This window comes from Peromyscus eremicus, chromosome 3, assembly GCF_949786415.1.
Source record: "Peromyscus eremicus chromosome 3, PerEre_H2_v1, whole genome shotgun sequence".
Lineage (NCBI taxonomy): Eukaryota > Metazoa > Chordata > Mammalia > Rodentia > Cricetidae > Peromyscus > Peromyscus eremicus.
Window position 1 is genome coordinate 44,843,965 of NC_081418.1, and position 20,684 is coordinate 44,864,648.

The following is a 20,684-nucleotide window of genomic DNA, read 5'->3' on the forward strand; positions in this document are numbered from 1 at the left end:
CATAACTGTAGCAAAAGTGGACTTTTTACTACTTTCATTTTTGATACAACATAGATCAAGTAATAAAACTTAAAAAAGAGCACAGCTTAATTTTTTTTCACATTACTGCTTTTTTCTTGATGTGCATCTTATTTCATATAATCAATCTTATGTAAGACTTAATATTTATTTGAGGAGTCAGAGATTTGACATTTAAATAATTCTCTCAACATAGAATGGGAATTGTATGTTCCAACATAAGAGGACATGAAAATTTTTTTTTTTTTAAAAAGAACTCACATGTATAAACAAGTGATATTCTGGTTTACCAAAATGCTAGAACTCTTCTTGAATTCTGACTTTAGTGAATGAAGTGAGGAAATGGCCTCTTCTAGGTATGGTTGAGGAGCAAGTATTGTAGATAGGAGGGAATAAACATGACTAGCAGATTGAACCATGCCATGAAAGGAGAGAGAGTTAGGAGAGCGAGAGAGGAAGAGGAGAGAGAGGAGAGGGAGAGAAAAGAAGCCCAAGAGGGGAACTAAAGGAACCAGAGAACTAAGAGAGAGCTCATGGCCTAAATGGCAGGGTTCTATAGAAAGAGAAGCTGGGGGAAGGGGAGGGAAGCCCCTGGGCTGGAGAGGTTTAAGGTTGCAGGCAGGGTGAGAAGAGCAGAGAGGAGCCACTAGTTTACTGAATGTACCTAGAGGCCAGCATGTTCGTTGGTATCCTATTAGTGACTATTAGTCACCACAGTTAGACATTTGCCCATAGTTTCTTTGGGACCTGACACTTTGGTTAGGGACTCCATTGGCATTTCAATCAAGTATTCCATTGTTTTTCTGGGTCTGGCTGATTTTGTTTAGGATTATCTCCAGTTCCTTTTGTATTTGTTTTTATTAAATGCCTGTGTTGATGTCTATGATAAATCATATGTACAACCGAAGAAAAATATAAGGGAAGCCAGATAGAATAGTAAGTTACTGGCCATATATTAATAATATAAAAACAATCAAGACCAGATTTTATTTATTTAAATATATTTACTACAAATATTATAAGAAGAGATTATATGATTCATATTTTAGAGATCAATATACCATTAACGTGTGAGTCCCATTAGGTTAGTACTTCCTCATCCCTGTTTCCTGTTTTGTAAACTACAGAATATCAATTATTTAAAATGATGGGTTTCATTTTAATATTTTCATATAGTCATGTCCTATATTTGAACATGGCCAGCTCTCCACTACCTTTTTTCCATTCTTTACTCCTTACCTACAGCTCTTCTTCCTAGCAAACAGTCCCCTCCACTTTCATGTCTTATACACATATTTTAAAATACATGTAGAAGAGAACTCTTGTGGTATTTGTCTTCCCGAGAGTTTGCCTTTTTTTAAATCTAATATGATTATCCCCTCTTCCATCCATTTCCCTTTCTAAGAACATTGTCTTGGTCTTATTTAGGGCAGAACACAACTTTATTGTATGTATGGACCACATTTTTGCTGTTTGTCAATGACTAATTTAGACAGGCGTCTTTTTATAAGTCAGGTGACTGTAGATACATGGGTTTATTTCTGGGCCCTCTATTCTGTTTCATATGTGTGTTTCTGTGTTACTGTCACTCTGTTTCTGTTACTGTTGCTTTGTAGTATAATTGAAGTCAAGTACTGTGTTATCTCCAGCATCTCCCCTCCCCTTAGATGCTTTGGTTGTCTGGGATCTTTTTGATGGAGATTGTATTGAATCTGTAGATTGCTTTTGTTACTGCAATCATTTTTACACTAAAATTTTACCAATCATTTAACTTGGGATGTCTTCCCATTTATAGGCTATTCATCAGTTTCTTAAAGTTTTCTTCATTGTAGAAATCTTTTACCTCCTTGGGTATACTTATTCACATTTTCCTTCTGCTTTTATTGAATATTGTAAACTTTTCTGATTCCTTTTTAATATGTTTATTATTGGTATATATGATGTACTGAATTGTTTGTTGACTTTGTATCCTACTACTTTGCTGAAAGTATCAGATATGAGGATTTCTTGTGGAATATTAGGGTCCTGTAAGTGTAGCATAGTGTGCTCTGTAAATAGGAATACTTTAGCTTCTTCCTTTCCTGTCTCTATCCCTCATCTCTCTCTTTAGCCTAAGAAATCAAGCACTGATTTGAGTATGCATGGAACATGTGGACACCCTTGTCTTCTTCTTCTTTTTTTTTTTTTTTTGGTTTTTCGAGACAGGGTTTCTCTGTGTAGCTTTGCGCCTTTCCTGGAACTCACTTGGTAGCCCAGGCTGGCCTCGAACTCACAGAGATCAGCCTGGCTCTGCCTCCCGAGTGCTGGGATTAAAGGCGTGCGCCACCACCGCCCGGCTCCTTGTCTCATTCTTGATTTTAGGGGACATGCTTTTATTTTTTCCCCAATCAGTATACTGTTAACTATAGGTTTGCTATGTCTTGCTTTTTGCTGTGATGAGGTATGTTCTTTCTATTCCTAGTTTCTTTTTTTAGGGGTGTGTGTGTGTGGTTTTGAGACAGGGTTTCTCTGTAGCTTTGGAGGTTGTCCTGGAACACACTTTGTATACCAGGCTGGCCTTGAACTCAGAGATCCACCTGTCTCTGCCTCCCAAGTGCACCACCACTGCACAGCTTATTCCTAGTTTTTTTATGGCTTTTATCATGTGGGGATGTTGAACTTTGCCAAAGACTTTTATTGCATGTTTTGAGAAAATCATGTGTTTTCTGTCCTTAGACCTGTTTATGTGCTGTATTATACTTATTGGTTTGCATATGTTAAAACCATCTTTTCATCCTTTGGATAAAACCAATTTGGTCATAATAGATAATTCTGAATGTTCTTGATCTTTGATTTGTAAGAATTTTCTTGAGAAGTTTTGCATCTGTGTTTGTCAAAGAAATTGGCCTATAATTTTTTGTTTTTCTTTTGTCTTTATCTGGTATTGTTGTCAGGGTAATACTGACATTGTAGGATGAGTTCAGGAGTATTCCTTCCCTCTGTTTTTGTAATGGGATACTTTGAAGAACATGCCTGTTCTTTCACATCCTTGAGCAGAGAATTCTGAGTTTTTCTTGAAACTATTACTACTTTAATCTCATGGTTAGTTATCAGCCTGTTGGTTTTTTTTCTTTTCTTAATTTTGCAGGTCATATATATCTATAAATTTTTTCATTTCTTCTAGACCCCCTGTTTTTTTTTATTTAGTATTTCAAAGAATTCCATAATTGTTTTCTGGATTTCATTGATATCTGTGGTAGTGCCCCCTGTTTCGCTCCTAATTATACTTCTTTGAGATTTTTCTGTCTTTCCTTTGGTTATTTTGCTGAGGGTTTGTTATTTACCTTCTCGTAACTAACTCTGTGTTCAGTGCTTCTTAGTGCTGCTTCTTTAGTCTCCGTTTCATTAATTTTTGCCCTATTCTTTATTTTTTTCTATCTCCCTATTTCAGGCTTGGTTTATTCTTTTGTTTTGAGGTTTTTGTTTGTTTATTTTTGTTTTGTTGTCTCTCAATTTTTTTTAAAATGTAAAATCACATAAAACTGCCTTTAATGTATCTCTGAAGATTTGAAAAGTTGTGGTTTTGTTTTCAGTTGATTCTAGGAATTTAAAATTTTCCTCTCTGATTTTTGTGACTCATGATTATTCAAGAATGTATTAATTAATCTCTATGTGTTTAGTTTTTCTTGTTATTAGCTTCTAGCTTTTTCCACTATGATCAGATAAAATACAAGAATTTATTTTGTGTTTGTTACTAATATTTTTGTTACTCATACTGTGTTCTATTTTGAAGAAATTTCTGTAGGTTTCTGATTAGAAATTTACCATCTTCACCATCTCTAAGTTCAATGATTTAGGTGTATTTACTCTGCTGTGCAGCTTTTGTCTAGAGCTTGTTCATCTTTCAGAACTGAAAGTCTGTACCTATTGAGCAACAGCTCTTCCTTTCTTCCCTCCTTAACTCCTGCCATGGAGCATGAGCTTGCTGTCACTGTGAGTGACTGCTCTGTACACTGCATACCAGTGGAATCACAGTGTTGTCCTTTGTGACTAGCTAGTTTGCTCAGCATGATCTTTTAAGGTAAGCCCATGTTGTAATGTGTGTCAGAATGTTCTTCCTCCTCAAGGCTCAACACTGTTCCATTGCTCAGACACTGTGTGTTGTTTGTCCACTCACCTGTTTATAGACTCTTGGGTTGCTTCTTCCTCATGGCTACTGTAGCAGTGTTGTGCTGTAAATATTTTCTTTATCATCCCCTTTTAGATCTTTTGAGTTGGTGTCCAGAACTAGATTTCCTGAATCATATGGTGATTCTATTTTTAAGTTTTTTGAGAAATAGTCACAGTGTTCTCGCTGCAGTTACACTTTTTTAATGTTCTTATCAACACTGCATATGGGTTCTGTTTCTTCACACTTGTCATTTTCTTTCTTAGTTTTTGATAGTAGACATCTTAATTGGTCTGAGGTTATATTTGATTGTAGTTTTAATTTGCATTTCCCTAGTGATTAGTGATGTTGAACATCTTTTTATGTATGTATCGCCTGTTTGTTTGTCATCTTTGAAAATTGTTTACTCATGTCCTTTGCCTACTTTGTAATTGGGGCATTTGTTCTCTTATTGGCACATTGTAGGTGTTTTTTATTTTAGATATTAACTCTTCTTCAGATATATGAATTCCAAGTACTGTTTTGTGTTTGTTTTATTATGTTGATTGTGTCCATTGTAGACCTTCATTCAAATTTTGATGAAGTCACATCTGTCTTTCCTTTTGTTGCCTGTGCTTTTAGTGTCATCTGTAGGGAAGCCTTGTTAAATAGGTTTCTGAGCCTTTTGTTCTGTCTTCATCTATGAGTTGTATTGTGTTAGATCTTATGCTTAGGGCTCTGATCTATTTAGAGTAACTTTTTGTGTGTGGTGCCAGGTAAGGGTGAGTGTCCACCTCTAGTTTAGGAGGTGCGTGGAATCATCTTTAGTAGAATAGTGCTAGGCTGCTTTCCCATCACCAGTGTGTGGGGCTTGTTTCCCAACAGCTTTTCTAGTATGACATCTGCCGTGCTTTCCCGTTTTTTATCTAATAGATGGAAAATAGTTTAAGCAGTTGGCCTCAAGTCGCCTCCTGCTCAGCCTTCTGAGTACCTAGGACTGCAGGACCATGCTGATGTAATCTGCTAGATTTTCTTTTTAATTTGAGACATTTATTAGTTTCACCTAGGTACATTTTAGAGTTGATTATTTGGGGTACGTTTTCCCAGATACCCAATAGACCTTTGTAAGTTAAAAAAAAAAAAAAAGAAAATTTGTGGTAAAAATCTTGGTTTGTAATTTTATATAATGAGTCTGTTTTAGTGTTTAATTTTGTATTTTTCATGCTAATGTTATTTTTTTCTGTGCCTTGTTTCCTGTTAAACTACTTTCTCTTTGATCTTTTAAATCTTATTTTTCCCCACCTTTTTCTGAATCATTTTATCTGAAATATCTTTTAAATTTTCTTATGGACATTTTATACTTTTAAAACATGTATGAGATAACTGTCTTTTCATTTTACCTTTTCCCTGAGTTTGGTCACTTTTTATATCTTCCTATATTTTATTCATGTCCATGTTTAGATTGTTAATTTCTGGCAAAAGGTAGCTTAACATTTCTTCAAATTTTTTATTTGAATATATTGTTTACATCTAGTGTGTTGCCTTCTTGTTTTCTTGTGTTTTGTGTTTTTTCTTTTATTGTGTGTAGTGGTGTTAGGTTTTTTTTTTTTGACTGTTTTATGGTATGCCAGTATGAGTTGTTCAATATTTTTTTCTCGTTTTTTGTGGCACAGGAGTACTTTAAACACTTTTCAGTTCATTGGCTCCCTCTTCTGTTAGTATAACAAAGTCTAGACATATTTATGGATTTAAAAAAATTGTTTTGGTGGTGGGGAAAGGTTGTATATTGTCTGAATTTTGGCTGTCTGGTATAAGAGTCCATTACATTTTTAAAATTATTTCTTAACTGTCCATTAGCCAGAAGGCATTTCTCTCTTCTTCTTTGTCTTAGTCTTACTGCCCTCCTTTATAAGCTATACTTTAAAATCTGCTCTTTTGGATTGTGCTTGTCTTTAAATCCCTTTCCTTGTAGTCAATGCACCAATCCACTTGGATAAGATTTTTGTATTTGTAACCACAAATAGATGTTGTCTTTTATGATGATGACTTTGCAGTGATTTTGTATCATCCTTAATATTATGAATTCTTTTCATTATAGTTATTTACCATTTAGTTTTGCCAGCTACAAAACCTGTGGCAAGGTCTGTGAGATGGCTCAGGTAAAGCTTTACACCTGTGGTGAAAGCCTGGCAACCGAATGGATTTAGTACTTGGAGCCCACTAAAGGAGATAACAGACTACGAAGTTGCCCCCTGACTTCCACACTGCCAGAGGAGATTAGTTTCCCCAGTGTCACACATGCGCACATAGACGCACACCCTGACTGTGGCAGTGCAAAGGCAGGGCTGAGCATGGGATGTGTTTTCTAGGAATATTATTTTAAGTTACAGTTGTTTTGAATTTGGAGCAGTTTTTCTCCTTCAAGCTATCTGCCTGTCTATCATCTATCTATCTATCTATCTATCTATCTATCTATCTATCTATCTATTTATCTATCTATTTATCTATCTATCTATCAATCATCCATCCATCCATCCATCCATCCATCCATCCATCCATCCATCCATCCATCCATCCATATATCTGTCATCTTACCTATCATCTATCTATGTACCTATTGATGATTTTTCTGTGGTTTGTTTATTCTTATTGTCCTATATAGTTATTGAAGAAAATACCAAGGGATGGGGGACCTAACAGTCACATTGCTGATCTGGCAGTTCACAAAGCTGAAGTTTGCAATATATACCCTTTCAATACTTTTCTTGTTGTTGAGTTTTGATATCATACTATTTTATTTAAGCACAACTCTGTAAGATTGATAATAAAATATCTACAGATGAAAGGGTAGAGATCATGGAAGATTAAATAATTGAGCATGATCTCACACCTGGAAAGTATAGAGATAATCAAAACTAGAATTATATGACTTTAAGCTCTTACTCTTTTTCTCTATATCCTGCTGTTTACCTAAATAATTGGACTTAAAGAGTATCGACAATGGATTGCAAACCAGTATATTTTATTGATTATCAGTGTGAACTCTCAGTTATTTTATTCATCTGTTCTTACCCCTCCCTTTATCCTGTATGCCAGTTTTATTTTAGCAGCCTCTGTGATTGTTACTTCTGGATCTTCAAAGGTCCTTGCTCTAAATGAGTTAATGGGTATTAAGCTCTGTTCCATGATAAAAGGATTCAGTAGATCATTTGTTTTGTTTTAAAATACTTTTTATCATTGCTTTAAACAAGTTTACTGTCTTTCTCTCTTGGCCAACACTAGTCCATAGTGTACCTGTGTACACTCAATGCTTTCAGGTCAGCAGGGTGGAGTCCTTTTCTGTGAATTGATATCCTTGTTCTGTCTACCTCAGATAGTCTCCTTTTTGGCAGCCTCTTTTCTGGAGTGGGGTGTTTTATTGTCTGTAGGTTTCTTTAAGGTAATTTAATCTGCACCTTAGGGGTTCTTAGCTAACATTTTTGAAGTACCTTAATCAGGAATCTACACTCCAGGGGTAGTTAGTTAACATTTGAAAGACCCTAATCAAGATTCTGTACTCCAGAGGCAACCAGTGCTTCAGTTACTGTTCTCCTCTGCACCAGTGGGTGCATTAATTAGAACAAAATATGTAAGGAGTCATTTTTCACTGGCGAAAGGAGTGATACTAAGATATATATTTGACCAGGAATTTCTGCAAAGAAGAATGGAGGATGAGAACTGGGGGAGATCTACTAGCTTTCTAGCTGAAGTAGGAGCTTGCTTTGCTCCTGGGCTTGTGGCACCCACAGTGAATGGATTTTTCAGGCCAGTGGAGCACAGTAAGGGTCTGCTAGCTAACACAGATGGGCCAGTCTTAGCTTTCTTGTCTGTCTTTCCATCAGGAGATCACTGGCTCCACACCCTGGCTCCGTTCATTGTTCACCTTTCTTGTCTTCAGCAATGTTACTGTCTGTTTTGAGCCAGACTATTTCCTTTCAATTTCAGGAATTATATTTTATGTATAATTATGTAATAAGCAAATTGGATATCTCAGAAATATGAGTTACAGTGTGCTTTTTGAGGCACACAAATTATTTTTTAGTGGCAATTTCTTACTGTTTTCAAGACTACTGTCAGGTCCCATCTGTGGTGTAGCATTGTAGACAGGTAATTTGTTTGATACTTTAGTGCTCCAATTAGGCTTGACAACTTTTCAAAGGCTCCTTGATTTTCTTACTCCTTTTATTTTTTGAGATGATATAATTACGTCATTCTCCCTTTGCCTTCTCCCCTCCAAACTCTCCTGTGCACCCTCCTTTCTCTCTTTCAAATGCATGGCCTCTTTTTTTTTTTTTTTTAATTAATTGTTGTTACAAAGGCTCCTCTTTATATTGAGTTTTGCTCAATACTGGCAAACAGTTCTTTTCTTATACAGAGCTAATATTGTTTAAATACAACATGTAATTCAAATTACATAGATTTAAATCATTTACTGTATAATAACTTTACACAATTTGTATATTGTGCATAATATAATGAATGACATCTGTCAAGAGTTCCTGTAGTAAACAATGCCATTGTATCATGCCCTAATTAACATGTACAAGCAGTAGTGCTAAATGATACGATATGGCATATTCAACAATGAATTAAAGGGCCTTGTCTTCTGCAGTTTTGTTGTGTGTGTGTGGTAAGCCATGATACAAATTGCTGATTTTATCTTACAAATATTGAAGAAAGAAAGCAGCCATGGGCTGATGGTCTAGTTTTTTTTCTATATTCATTTACAAAGTCATTAAACAAAAAGTATTTAGCTTCATGAATAGAGTATTCACCTTGTTTGCTTGTTATTTTTTGTTCAGTTTCTGTGGGATAGTGTCTTTCTGTATATCCCTGGGTAGTCTTCGTCTTGTGATTATTTCAGGTGTGTGCCATCATGCCCGGGCCTTTATCTGCTAATTTTTTTTATGTGCTGTTAGTAATACAGGTATACATATAACAGGCTCTAAGCCATGTAACCAGAGATGGAGAGTTAATGTGAATAAGGAAGTCTAGAGCTTGAGAAGGTATCTTAGCTATCTTCTCCTTAATCCTTTCGTCCATCCAGTCAGGTGAGACCCTCCTTCCATGTTTGTCCTCCGCTGTCTCTGTCTGTATCCGCCTAGGTCTGTATAAACAAAGTGGTGTGGAAAATAATAAATACTTGTAGCCAGCAGGATTGTAGGACGGATAAGGTAAAAGCCATCCTCATTCTTTAGTGTGTTACATTAGCCTATCTGGCAGTAAGATTCTAGAAACTACATTTGATTCATCTTTAGTTGTTAGGATCTTTAGAACAATATAAAGTTGAGGATAAGAGAATTGGAGATGAAAGTAATATATTTCTAGCTTTAAAATATCTAATACCTATATACTGAGTATCCGCTATTGCAATTCAGGTGCTTGGAAATGATGTGGACATGAGTTTGGAAACATGCACAAGTGTGTTATGAGTATTGCATGAAGCCTTATTGAATTTCAGTTAAATTATTTTTGCATTTTTTTCTTAGTGATGCTGTCTGACCTTGTAGATGTTTGTGAATATTAGACTAGTCACGTTGATTATATTACCCTTTTACATTGCCTTTTAATTTTCAGCTGATGTAAGTGAAATAGATAATATAAATCAATTAATATTGGATCTGTTAAGTATTTATGCCTTAGGTAATTTCAGGAGACAACAAAAAGCTAAGTTTTTAAACAGATGTGCTGTTTATGGCCATGGCATTTCATTATTCATATCTTGCTTATGTGTTGCTTTTTAATGACCTAGTTCTCATATTAGTGTGCATTTAAGTAGCTATATGCCATGTCATTGCAGGCCATATTGACTTAAACTATATTTACTATAAACTATATTTACTATAAACTATATTTATATTATCATCAGTTACCATAGGCAGGGAGCTGTGATGTCTAGGTGGCTCTTTGTATGTGTCCTGTTTGTGACTCGTAGGTGTGCTTTTTACAAAGAACATTTTGAACAGGTACATTTCCATTACTTTTCTTCCTGCCTGAAGCTCTTCTTGTAGTTCAGCTTCATTTCCTCCTATTCCATGCTGAATTGAGGCGGCTCCCTGCTGCTGAATACTTTCCTTGCCTTGCTGTGGGGATGGATTTGCTAGATAGAGTATTTCTGTGGCCTGAGGTATCTCACATCTTCATGTATAAAACAAAACCAGGAACTGAAATGTATATTTTTTATAACATTAGATTTGGAAGTATTGATGATGTTTTAAAAACTTGTCTTCAGATTTTTTATCTTTTGAGGCTAAGCCTCTGGGTTCTACTTCCAGTTTCATTAGTATTAGACATTATTTTTATTGAGTACTGTATCATTAAACATACTCTATTGTACTGAATGCCCTATGAATATGGTCTCTCTCTGACTTTCTGGGAGCCTAATGAGTCTAATAAGACATCATGAACAAATATATAGAGGATTTATTCATAAGAATGAGCTTGCATAAGTAACTGTATCTTGCATGTTACTAAAATACCTTTGGTCCATATTTAAGTGCATATTTTATGTTAAAATATACACATCATTAATCTTATATTTTAGTCATTTAAAATGTATAGATCAGTAGTATTTAGTACATTCATAGTGTGTGCCGACAGTACCCCCATCCATCTGCATAGTTCTTTTCATCTTGTAGAACTCAAAACTCAGTATCTGTTAAGAAGTAACTATTCTTTTCTTCCTTTTCCTTGTTCCTAACAAACAACCTTCTACTATGTTTCTAGGAATTTTGACCCCACTAAGTACCTCATCATAAGTAGAATCATGAAGTATTTGTCTTTTGTGACAGTCTTATTTCACTTAGCATGATGTATTCAAGATTCATCCATGTTGCAGTATGTCAGGCTTCCCCAGTTTTAAAGTGGAATGACATGCCACTGTTTATGTAGATCACGTTTTGCTAATCTGTTCATGTGTTGGTGAGCACCTGGGTTGCTTCTAAATTTGGCGATTATGGATAATGCTGCCATTATAATAATGAATGCTGTGAATAATGAATCATTATGGGTATATAGATATGTAGTTGAGAAATATGGTTCATATTAGATACTGGTTTAGTTTGTAGCTTTCTTGTGCTGTCTTTGTTTGGCTTTGATATCTAGGGCTTACAGGCATTTTCAGGGATATCTAGGTTGTTACATGGATGCTAGAACACAGACTCCAGTCCTCATGATTGCTGAGCCATCTCTCCAGCCCTAATAGGGCTTTTATCATGTAATTTTTAGTAGGGACAAAGATCTCAGCTCATCAGATAATCCTCTCCACCTACTCACAGGGGTTAAGAACTACAGTGTGAGGCTGTGTCTTCCTTTTTAAGAACAGATGGTTTGGGTAGAGGCTATAGTATAAAGAACTATAGGGATATTTGGCATATAATATAACTTGTCAGAAGGTTTTCCTTGATTATAACAAAGGTCTGTGAAAAATCACACACACACACACACACACACACACACACACACACACACACACACCTCTCTGTCTCACTCACTTTCATAAACAAGGTCTCATTATGTATGCAAAGTTGGCTGGAATTTGCTACCTAGCCCACACTCACTTTGAAATGCAGTCCCTATGCCTCAGCCCCTCGGGAGCTGGGATTGCATGGTATGGGTCACCATGCCAAGTCACACATATGTTTGAAGAAAATATGGTTTCTTTTTTAGTTATTCAGTACCTCTTTACTATTATATTTTTCCTCAAACTCTTCTCATATGTTGTTTTCTTCCATATGTTTCTCTTCATTTCTTTTTTATTTGTTGTAGTTGTATACTTTTGCCCCTTACATGTATTTATAACATATTTTATTCCCTCAGATTATCACTTTTATCTAATGAGTAGGAAGTTGAGATTGGTGTTTGAGTCCCTAGAGTTCTCCTGAAATACCATGTATGGTATTTTAGAGACAGCATGTACTTAATTTATCAACAGACTTGGGTCAAAATAATCTTTGTAAAACTGGAGATTCGCATCTTCATATATAAGTGCTTATACATTCATTACTAATCAATTAGTTTGAATTGGGGGCTGCTGCATATTACTATGTAACTTAATATAATAGAAAATTTCTCTGATTCCTTTAAGAGAATAATCAAAGCAGTGATTTTTATTAGTCTTGCCGTGCTGTTGAATTAATGTGGAAACTGGATTTGATATTTCTGGTGTGCTTTTCTTTTGCAGTGAGGGAGATGAACCTACAAGACATCAAGGAGGACTTGGAGTGTGATCCAGAGGAGAACAGCACTCTTTTCATGGGAATTCTTATCCAGGGACTGGCCAGACTGAAGAAGATCCCTGAGACAGTTAAAGCCATTAAAGAGCGTTTGGAGCAGGAGCTAAAGCAGATCGTGAAGAGGTCAACCACTCAGGTGGCAGACAGTGGCTATCAGAGGGGAGAGAGCCTCACTGTGGACAACCAACCAAGGTAGACGAGGGTGTAGTCTGGTGTTGGCTTTTCTTTTTCTTGTATACTTTCTAAGGTGGAGGGTAAATAATTTATCTTCAGGTGGGTTATTTTCTTGAGCTGAGAATACTATATTCCATACGTACTTAGGCCAGGCATTGTCTATCTTGCTTTGATTTGTTGAGAAAATTTACGCCTACTGTCCATATTCACAGACATTGAATGAGAGATACAAGCCTGTTTCTAATGAAGAGTGTTTATTACCACATATGTTAATAAATAAAAGGCAGGAAAGAATGGAGCAGTTGTTGAACATGTGTTAGGTACCAAGCTGTCTCTGAGATAATTTGTGTGTATTATTTCATTTAGTTTTCACTGTTACTCTCTTGCTAGTTATTAGTGACCACATCTTATAATTAGAAGAACTGAGACTCAGATTGTAGTTAGCCAAGCTTATGTTTGGAGGCTGGCTGGTCTTGGAATTGAATACATGGCTATGTGATCCTGAAGTCTGTGGCCTTTTCTCTGTCTTGTGTTTTCCTCTTCATCATGTGGTGATATTTGTGAATAGGAAAATAGTAGATATTTCTGTATTTCCTTAAAACAATAAGTAAGATTTGAATTTCAAAGTTTTTGTTTCATATGATAACACGGCAATTATATTCAGATCCCTAGAGGTGGCTATTATACCCTGGGAGAACGTGTTTTTCAAGTCAGATTTTAGGGAACAGTAGTCCAGTATTGTATGGTAGTATTTGAAATTATTAGTTAAAAAAAAAATCAGATTGACTGTAAAGTGATCTCTTCACTTTTGCCTCCTTCACGTCTACCCTTCTTCCCTGACACACACCAGGCATATAAGGCTGCAGTGGCATGGGAGAGAAAACCATCAGTGAAGATTTTAGTTTCTTTGGAGAACAGAAGGCAAATTGATGTGGTGGTGTGTACTTATAATCTCAGTGCTCAGAAGTCTGAGGCAGGAGGACCTGGAGGTCATGGGCGGCCTAGGCTACAGAGGGAGACACTGTCTCAAGGGGAAAAAAAGTCTCATGAGAAAAAGTAATTTTCTCATTTGTTTGAATGGTTGTACATGTGAGATGGTAATGCATAAAGGGTTATACTTTGCTTAATGTGCCACTAAACTCTGCTATTTTTACTTAACATGCACACATTTTAAAAACAGACACTAGGCAGAATTAAGGAGAAGGAATACTAACTCAACCTAGACGGCCTCTGTAGCATGAATCTTAAAGGTCTTATTAATAAAAACAAATCTGGAGCTCAGGTATTGGGGTGAATGCTGAAATATTAGAGAAGCAGAACAAGCCACAGCCACCTCACCTTGCCAGTTCCTCAGCTGATCCTGTTTCCTCAGACTGGAAGCCTCTGAGTCCTCATCCAGAATGAATCTCAGCTGAACTGCTGCTAAAAGCCTAAAAGCTTAACCAGGCTCTAGTTCCTGGTCCTCACGCCTTATATACCTTTCTGCTTCCTGCCATCACTTCCTGGGATTAAAGGCGTGTGCCGCCATTCCTGGCTGTTTCCAGTGTGGCTTTAAACTCACAGAGATCCGGATGGATCTCTGCCTTTGGAATGCTAGGATTAAAGGTGTGTGTGACACCATTTTCTGGCCTCTATGTCTATCTAGTGGCTGTTCTGTTCTCTGACCCCAGATAAGTTTATTAGGGTGTACAATATTTTAGGGAACACAATAGCACCACAGGTCTCAGACTTATTTTAGTATTTTGGAAAAGCTAATGTATTCTATTCATATTTTCTGAATTTTTTTGGATATTTAAATAATACTGATATTGACTTAAAAATCTTTAAAAAATAATTCTCTTACGAAGTTAATTCAGAAGTACTGTAATTGGTAAAGGAACAACAAAAAATCTTCAAACTACTATCTACCTGTCTACCATTATAGATGCATCAAAACAGATGGTTGATGAACATGGATTTTGGAGAGCAGACCTGACAGTATTGGAGCTCCTGGTGCCTTACAGGGTTGCCTGTTTTAGATGAGGTTAATGGTTATAATGCTTAGTTAGAACATCATACACATGCATTTACATACCAATGCATATGTTTATTATTGGTGCCTTCTCCAATCTTCATGTGTTTCATCACTCATGTTGTGATTCAGAGATTCAAAATTGAACTTTGCTTTTCTTCTTTTTTTGCTTGGTGCCTGGATTTCTGCAAAGACCTTTTGACACTTTGCTAATGAATACGCTAAAATTCTGCTTTGCTATTTGCTGTGTTGTTGCAAGTGCCCAGATGAATAGACTGAAATTTCATAGGGAAATAACATTAATATATACTGGAAATAAAGCAAAGGGCACAGATCAATAACTTTCCTGCAGCTCTCATTATAGTTGCCCTAAAAACAGTGTCTTTCATAGGATTTTGACCTCTTTCTCTTCTATTGCCTCAGCTGTTTCCAGAATTTAGGAGCAAAGATTACATCAATAGAAGTAGAAAGTCAGCTCCTTGCCCCAGGAAATTCTAAATGGTTTTCTGTGAGGAATGAGTCAGCAGTAGTAGAGACCTTTTTTACTTTCTCTCTTTCTTTTCTTTTCTTTTTTTTTTATTTGAAAGATCTTTTCTTCCTTCCTTCCTTCCTTCCTTCCTTCTTTCTTTCTTTCTATCTTTCTTTCTTTTTGTAGGCAGAGTACATTTGAATACTAAGAAGCAAACAAATGTTTTTGTTTTTCTGTATAACATAATTCCATTTTATAAAAGCCAAAATCTACATATTTTTGGCCAGAATCCTTTATTATGAATAGAATATTAACAGAGAAAATAATCATTTGGGGATAAACCATGTTATTAGATCAAAGACTAAATTCTTGGACTGGGATTCCAAATGACTGACAGTTCTGAGCTGACCTCTGGCCCCTAGTTTCTGATAGTTGTAAGGTCCCTTAAAACTCCTCAAGAATTATTTTTCTTAAGTTAATCACAATCATTCCGAAGTGATTAGCAATTGTTGCTTCCAGGGCCTTGGAACTTTGGAAAGGATATTATCAAATTATTCCATGAGGCATGCATGATACTTATATGTTGAAACTTTCCTGAGATATTTGTGACATCTGTTTCAGAAGGAAGTAAAACCACAGTGGCATTATTAGTGTCATCATTATTGTTATTGTTATTTTACTACCTCAAGCCTATTATTACTGGAGATAGAAGAATCTGTTTTCAAAACCTTAAGCAAAATTGGAATATAGGCAAAATCCCCATCCATTCCCAACATGCTCATTCTCTGGCTAACCCTAATGAAATAAATTATTGTAAAACATTTATATGCAAATGCAGCTCTGAGGCAAGGTATCAGTACTGTAAGTTTCCCTGGAAGTTTCATTGTTCATCTCCATCTTGTTAAATATATTGTGGTTGTAATGCATTGTAGGCCTGTTTCCATTTGTCTTATGCAAAGCGAGTTAATGTTGTGTGGTATTTTGCTGGAAATGGAGATTGAACGAGGCTATTGAATTCAATCTTGCTTTAATTTATACAAAGCCAGAATACTTCCTTCATCAGCTTAAAAAATCATTTTGGTGAGCTACTTTTTATTTTTTATTTTTCAAACTATCCATTTATTCATATTCATAGGAGAAATATTTTATCTTTTTGGTTCTTCCACTACCTGTAATGTTTATAAGCTTCTGTACACTGGTAAAGGGAAATGCCCAGCAGCTGTTCAGCTGCTCTTACTGACTTGGTAAGTGTTAACTCGGTGATAGGTACCTTGCTAACCTAGCATAACCATTTGCTACTTATTTTTCCCCTCAAAGGCAAGGCAATGTGTTCAACTTTAGATGACCAATGTGGCCGCAGCCTCTGCAGTTTAGAACCAGTTTCTTCAATTTTTACTGTCTTGTTTATTATTCCCAAAAATCTAGCCAATGAGATTTTCATATTATTATTATTGTGTCAAAGAAGCCAGAAGAAGTTCTATAGTAGTTCACAAATACCAAAAGTGAGAGGAAAACATTGAAGGAAAAAAATGTTCTCATAAGTATTGGATCTTGTCAAGAATAAGGAAGTGAGCCAGAGGAGGTGGTGGTGATTGGATTGCACATGACAGCTACTCTATTCGGTGTATATCTGAAGGCAAAAACTCATTGCAGAGAGATGCTGAAGGCCTGCTACACTGGTAAACTGCTGGCCTGGAAGAGGACAGGAAGAAATGGGTGAATTTAAAGCTTCTATGGGGTATGGATCAATCATGAAACTGAATTTTAGTTTAGCAAAATGTCATAGCTCCATAAGGCTTTGTTTTAAAGAATATTTTATTATATATAGCTATCTGTATATATTTGGTTATTTATTTTTTGATTATACCTTAAAAGATGAGAAGAGAAAAAAGGGAAAAGAAGAAATAGAATGGATAGGTATAAGATATTATGGTAGATTATTGTATATACTAATAAACAAATTTAGTAAAATAGCAGCCTTAAATAATTTGCACTGTAATTTGCACTGTTATGGATTCTTATATGTTGATACAAATGTAAACTATTTTTATATTCCTGTTTAAGATAATTTGTATATTGATACAAATACAGAACTATATTTGTTATAATGCACATATATTTCTACTCTTATTTGAAATATTTGTATATTGATACAAATGTAAATTTATATCTGTCATATTTTATGTATGTTCTACTTCTGTTTAGGATATTCAGTATATTGATATATATTTAAGATTATTGTCGTATTGCATATCGCACTACATACTCCTACCTCTGTTATAAATTTGATATATATTTAAGATTATTGTCATATTGCATGCATATCGCACTATATACTCCTACCTCTGTTATAAACATCTTGTGTATTGTTACAATTTTGAAGTCATCGTTCTTTACCATACATTTGATTATAGACTGTTTACCTTGTTTGCGTGAAGCCTTAGTCCTTAGGTTATTTTGGTAGATAAGACTTATAGCATTATAGTCACCTATGCTTGTCATCTCTATAGTTACGTTAGTTAGGTTATCCAGATTTACAGATACATAGATCAGATGGACAGGTAATCTTCAAACACTTCATAGACCTAGAGAATATGGCATTTAAATAACTTAGAATTCTGTTGATGTGAGACACAATTGCTCCTGGCTGCACCAATTTGATCCCGAGAGAATGTTGGGCTTCTAAGACATTTCCATTTGGAAGTTTGTCTTCTTGGCACAAAATGGCCTACTGGGCAAAGAACTGCCCTTGCCTCGACAGCTGACAGTACAAATGCAATGCTGTCCTTTCTGGACAAGCGGGACACAAGGAAAGCGACCACTGTACTCTGCCAAGACAGGGTAAGATGGTCTTTCAGAATTCCTGCTTCTGAAAATGGTCTGTCAGATACTTTAGGCCTGTAGCCAATTTGAATGCACCAACAATGCTGAGAAACATTAGGTGACTGTCCAGGCTGCCAGCTGTCTCGGTCTACTCTTGCAAGATTCCCGAAAGTTGCTTGCATCCATCTACCATTTCTCAGGTACCGTTATATTTCTTCTCAGGTCTTTGATGGGATTGAAGACTAGCAGTTATAATTACAACTTAGTAGATAGAATATATTAAGTATTAGATTTAGGTTCTTTAAGATAGGACACCTTTTGGAATGATCTTTGTAACATGCCATTTACCCATGCTCTATACTTCTCTGGATTTTAGTATGTGTTTCTTGCTTGATATTGTTTGCATTGGTTGTAGTTCCATCTTATCTAGGTCATTATCCCTCATTATTCCTGGACAATAATATCATTACTATATACAAAGGAATGATAACCATTCCTTTGTATATAGTCTTGTATTACGTTAGAACCTTCTTATTTAGACAAAAAGGGGGAGATGTAGTGTGCTGTTCACTCCTTTCATTTCGGCCTGCTATGTGTCTGTCCTGTAATTGATTGACAGGGTAGTTCTGTGCTTGCTGAATAATTCTAACACCGATCATTACCCACTTTTTAGTTCTTTCCAGGGTTAATATTCATCTCATTTCCAACCACCTCCCCCACCTCCTGTCTCTTAGCCTGTGAAGACTAGCATTTTCAAAAATGCATGGGATTATTCCTATAAAGTTTGAAAATGTATACTTTTACAATATTTTAAAAATCTGGAGTCTAGAACTCAGTAGGAGGACCTACTGATTTCAAAAGGCATGCTTATAAAGTGATATTGTCTATGAGGAAGTCGAAAGGCTCATATTCCAAGGTTAACTTCATAGTACAAGTATAATATTTGTGGCAAGAGAAAAATGAAATATTTCTTGTTATTTCTTTAGACCTATGGCTGGAATCAGGCATGTGTTTCCCTTTCAGATAATAGCATTTCCTTTCAACTCTTCTGTCTGTATTAGTTACTCTTCTTCTGAGTGTCTAAAACGTAGGACCTGGTAGAAATTGGTCACTTTATTTTGCAGAAAAGTCATTTGAGCTCAGCTTTGAAGCAGGGTCAGGCATTTGTCCTTGTGGCTTCTGGTAGCCATTCCTAGGCATGGCATGTAGCACCTGGACATGCTTAGAATCAGGAAGGGCCTCAATGCGATTTAGATGAAGAGTTAATTCAAATCAAAGCAAGCAGGAAGCAAGTAAATTTAACTTCAGTGATTATGATTCCATTTGATTGAATCTCTACTTTTGATTACACGTATCAGTGAGAACATGCTTTAAATACACCCAGCTATTAAATATTGAAGGGTATGAAGAATGAACTAGGGACATAGGGAAGAAACTCCACCATTCTTTAATGAGCATGTATCATTCATGGCTGTACTATTTGTTTTTAAACAAATGAAAGAAAATAGTTGTTTTGAGTGTGGGACTTATTGTTCACTAAGGTAGATAATTCATTACCATGGATGATCTTAAGTCTCTGTACTTTAATTAAGACTTAAATGTTAATTACTAACAGCTCTATAACAGATGAAGTGAGTGAGAAATATCAGTATGTTCACAGTTACCTTGTAAACATGAAGTTGGATTGCTGGCTTTCTGGTTGTACATTGTCCTTTGCTTGTAGTCTCTAGAAAAAGGGCTTGTGATTGAATGGGCTGGAATTACTTCTCAATAATAAATTTCTTAAAGCTTTGTTTACATTTGACAGAGTTAAAAAACAATCTGTTCTTGCTGTCTCTTGTATATCAGGTTTAAATTAGAGATTGGACATGTTAAGGGAATAATGTTTAATAATAATAATAAGGGAACAGAGTAATCTCTTTCATGGATTGTTATAACTGTATTTCAGTGTCACCCTTCATGCTGTATCAAGGTCACCTCACAGACAGATGGACAGACAAATACTCTGATCAATTGAGAATTTCCTCTTGGTGATGAGTAGGAGCAATGCAGGTGTGATGTTGCTGGAGAATTTCTCTCCAGCTCCCGCCACTAAGTCCCGCCAGTTCCAGAGCCCACTTATAAAATAAACACACAGACTCTTACATTATTTAAACTGCTTGGCCATTAGCTCAGGCCTGTTATTGTCTAGCTCTTACTCTTATATTTAGCCCATTTCTATTAATCTTTACTTTGCCACGTGGCTCATGGCTTACTGGTACCTTACATCTTCCTTGTCCTCATGGCGGCTGGCAGTGTCTCTCTCTCAGCCTTCCACTTCCCCGAATTCTTTTCCTTGTCCCGCCTATACTTCCTGCCTAGCCAATGGCCAATCAGTGATTTATTTACTGACCAATCAGCAACACACTTGACATACAGACCATCCCACAGCAAGGGAACAGAGTAATCTCTTTCATGGATTGTTATAACTGTATTTCAGTGTCACCCTTCATGCTGTATCAAGGTCACCTCACAGACAGATGGACAGACAAATACTCTGATCAATTGAGAATTTCCTCTTGGTGATGAGTAGGAGCAATGCAGGTGTGATCAAAACCCCTTCGTGTATAGTTCAGGCTATCCGGACCCCTTGAGCTTTTGGCCTACCCCCTTGTTATGGTCCAATGAGTTTGTAAGATGGGGGTTAAATTTGTGTTTGTAGTGTGGTTTAGGATCATGCCTAATACTTTTAACAGGTAAATAGCTATGATAAAGAGACAAAGAAGATAGTATTTTACTAGGAAGTGGGGA

The 20,684-nt window shown here is 36.0% G+C and overlaps 1 protein-coding gene across 1 annotated transcript in view; it reads left to right on the plus strand.

The window, feature by feature from the left end:
* Exoc4 (exocyst complex component 4) overlaps positions 1 to 20,684 on the plus strand; it is a 755,612-nt gene that overhangs the window by 77,855 nt on the left and 657,073 nt on the right. Inside the window, exon 6 of the mRNA XM_059257532.1 lies at positions 12,366 to 12,609. Coding sequence (XP_059113515.1) covers positions 12,366 to 12,609 — 244 coding nt within the window. The remainder of the gene's footprint in view (positions 1 to 12,365; positions 12,610 to 20,684) is intronic.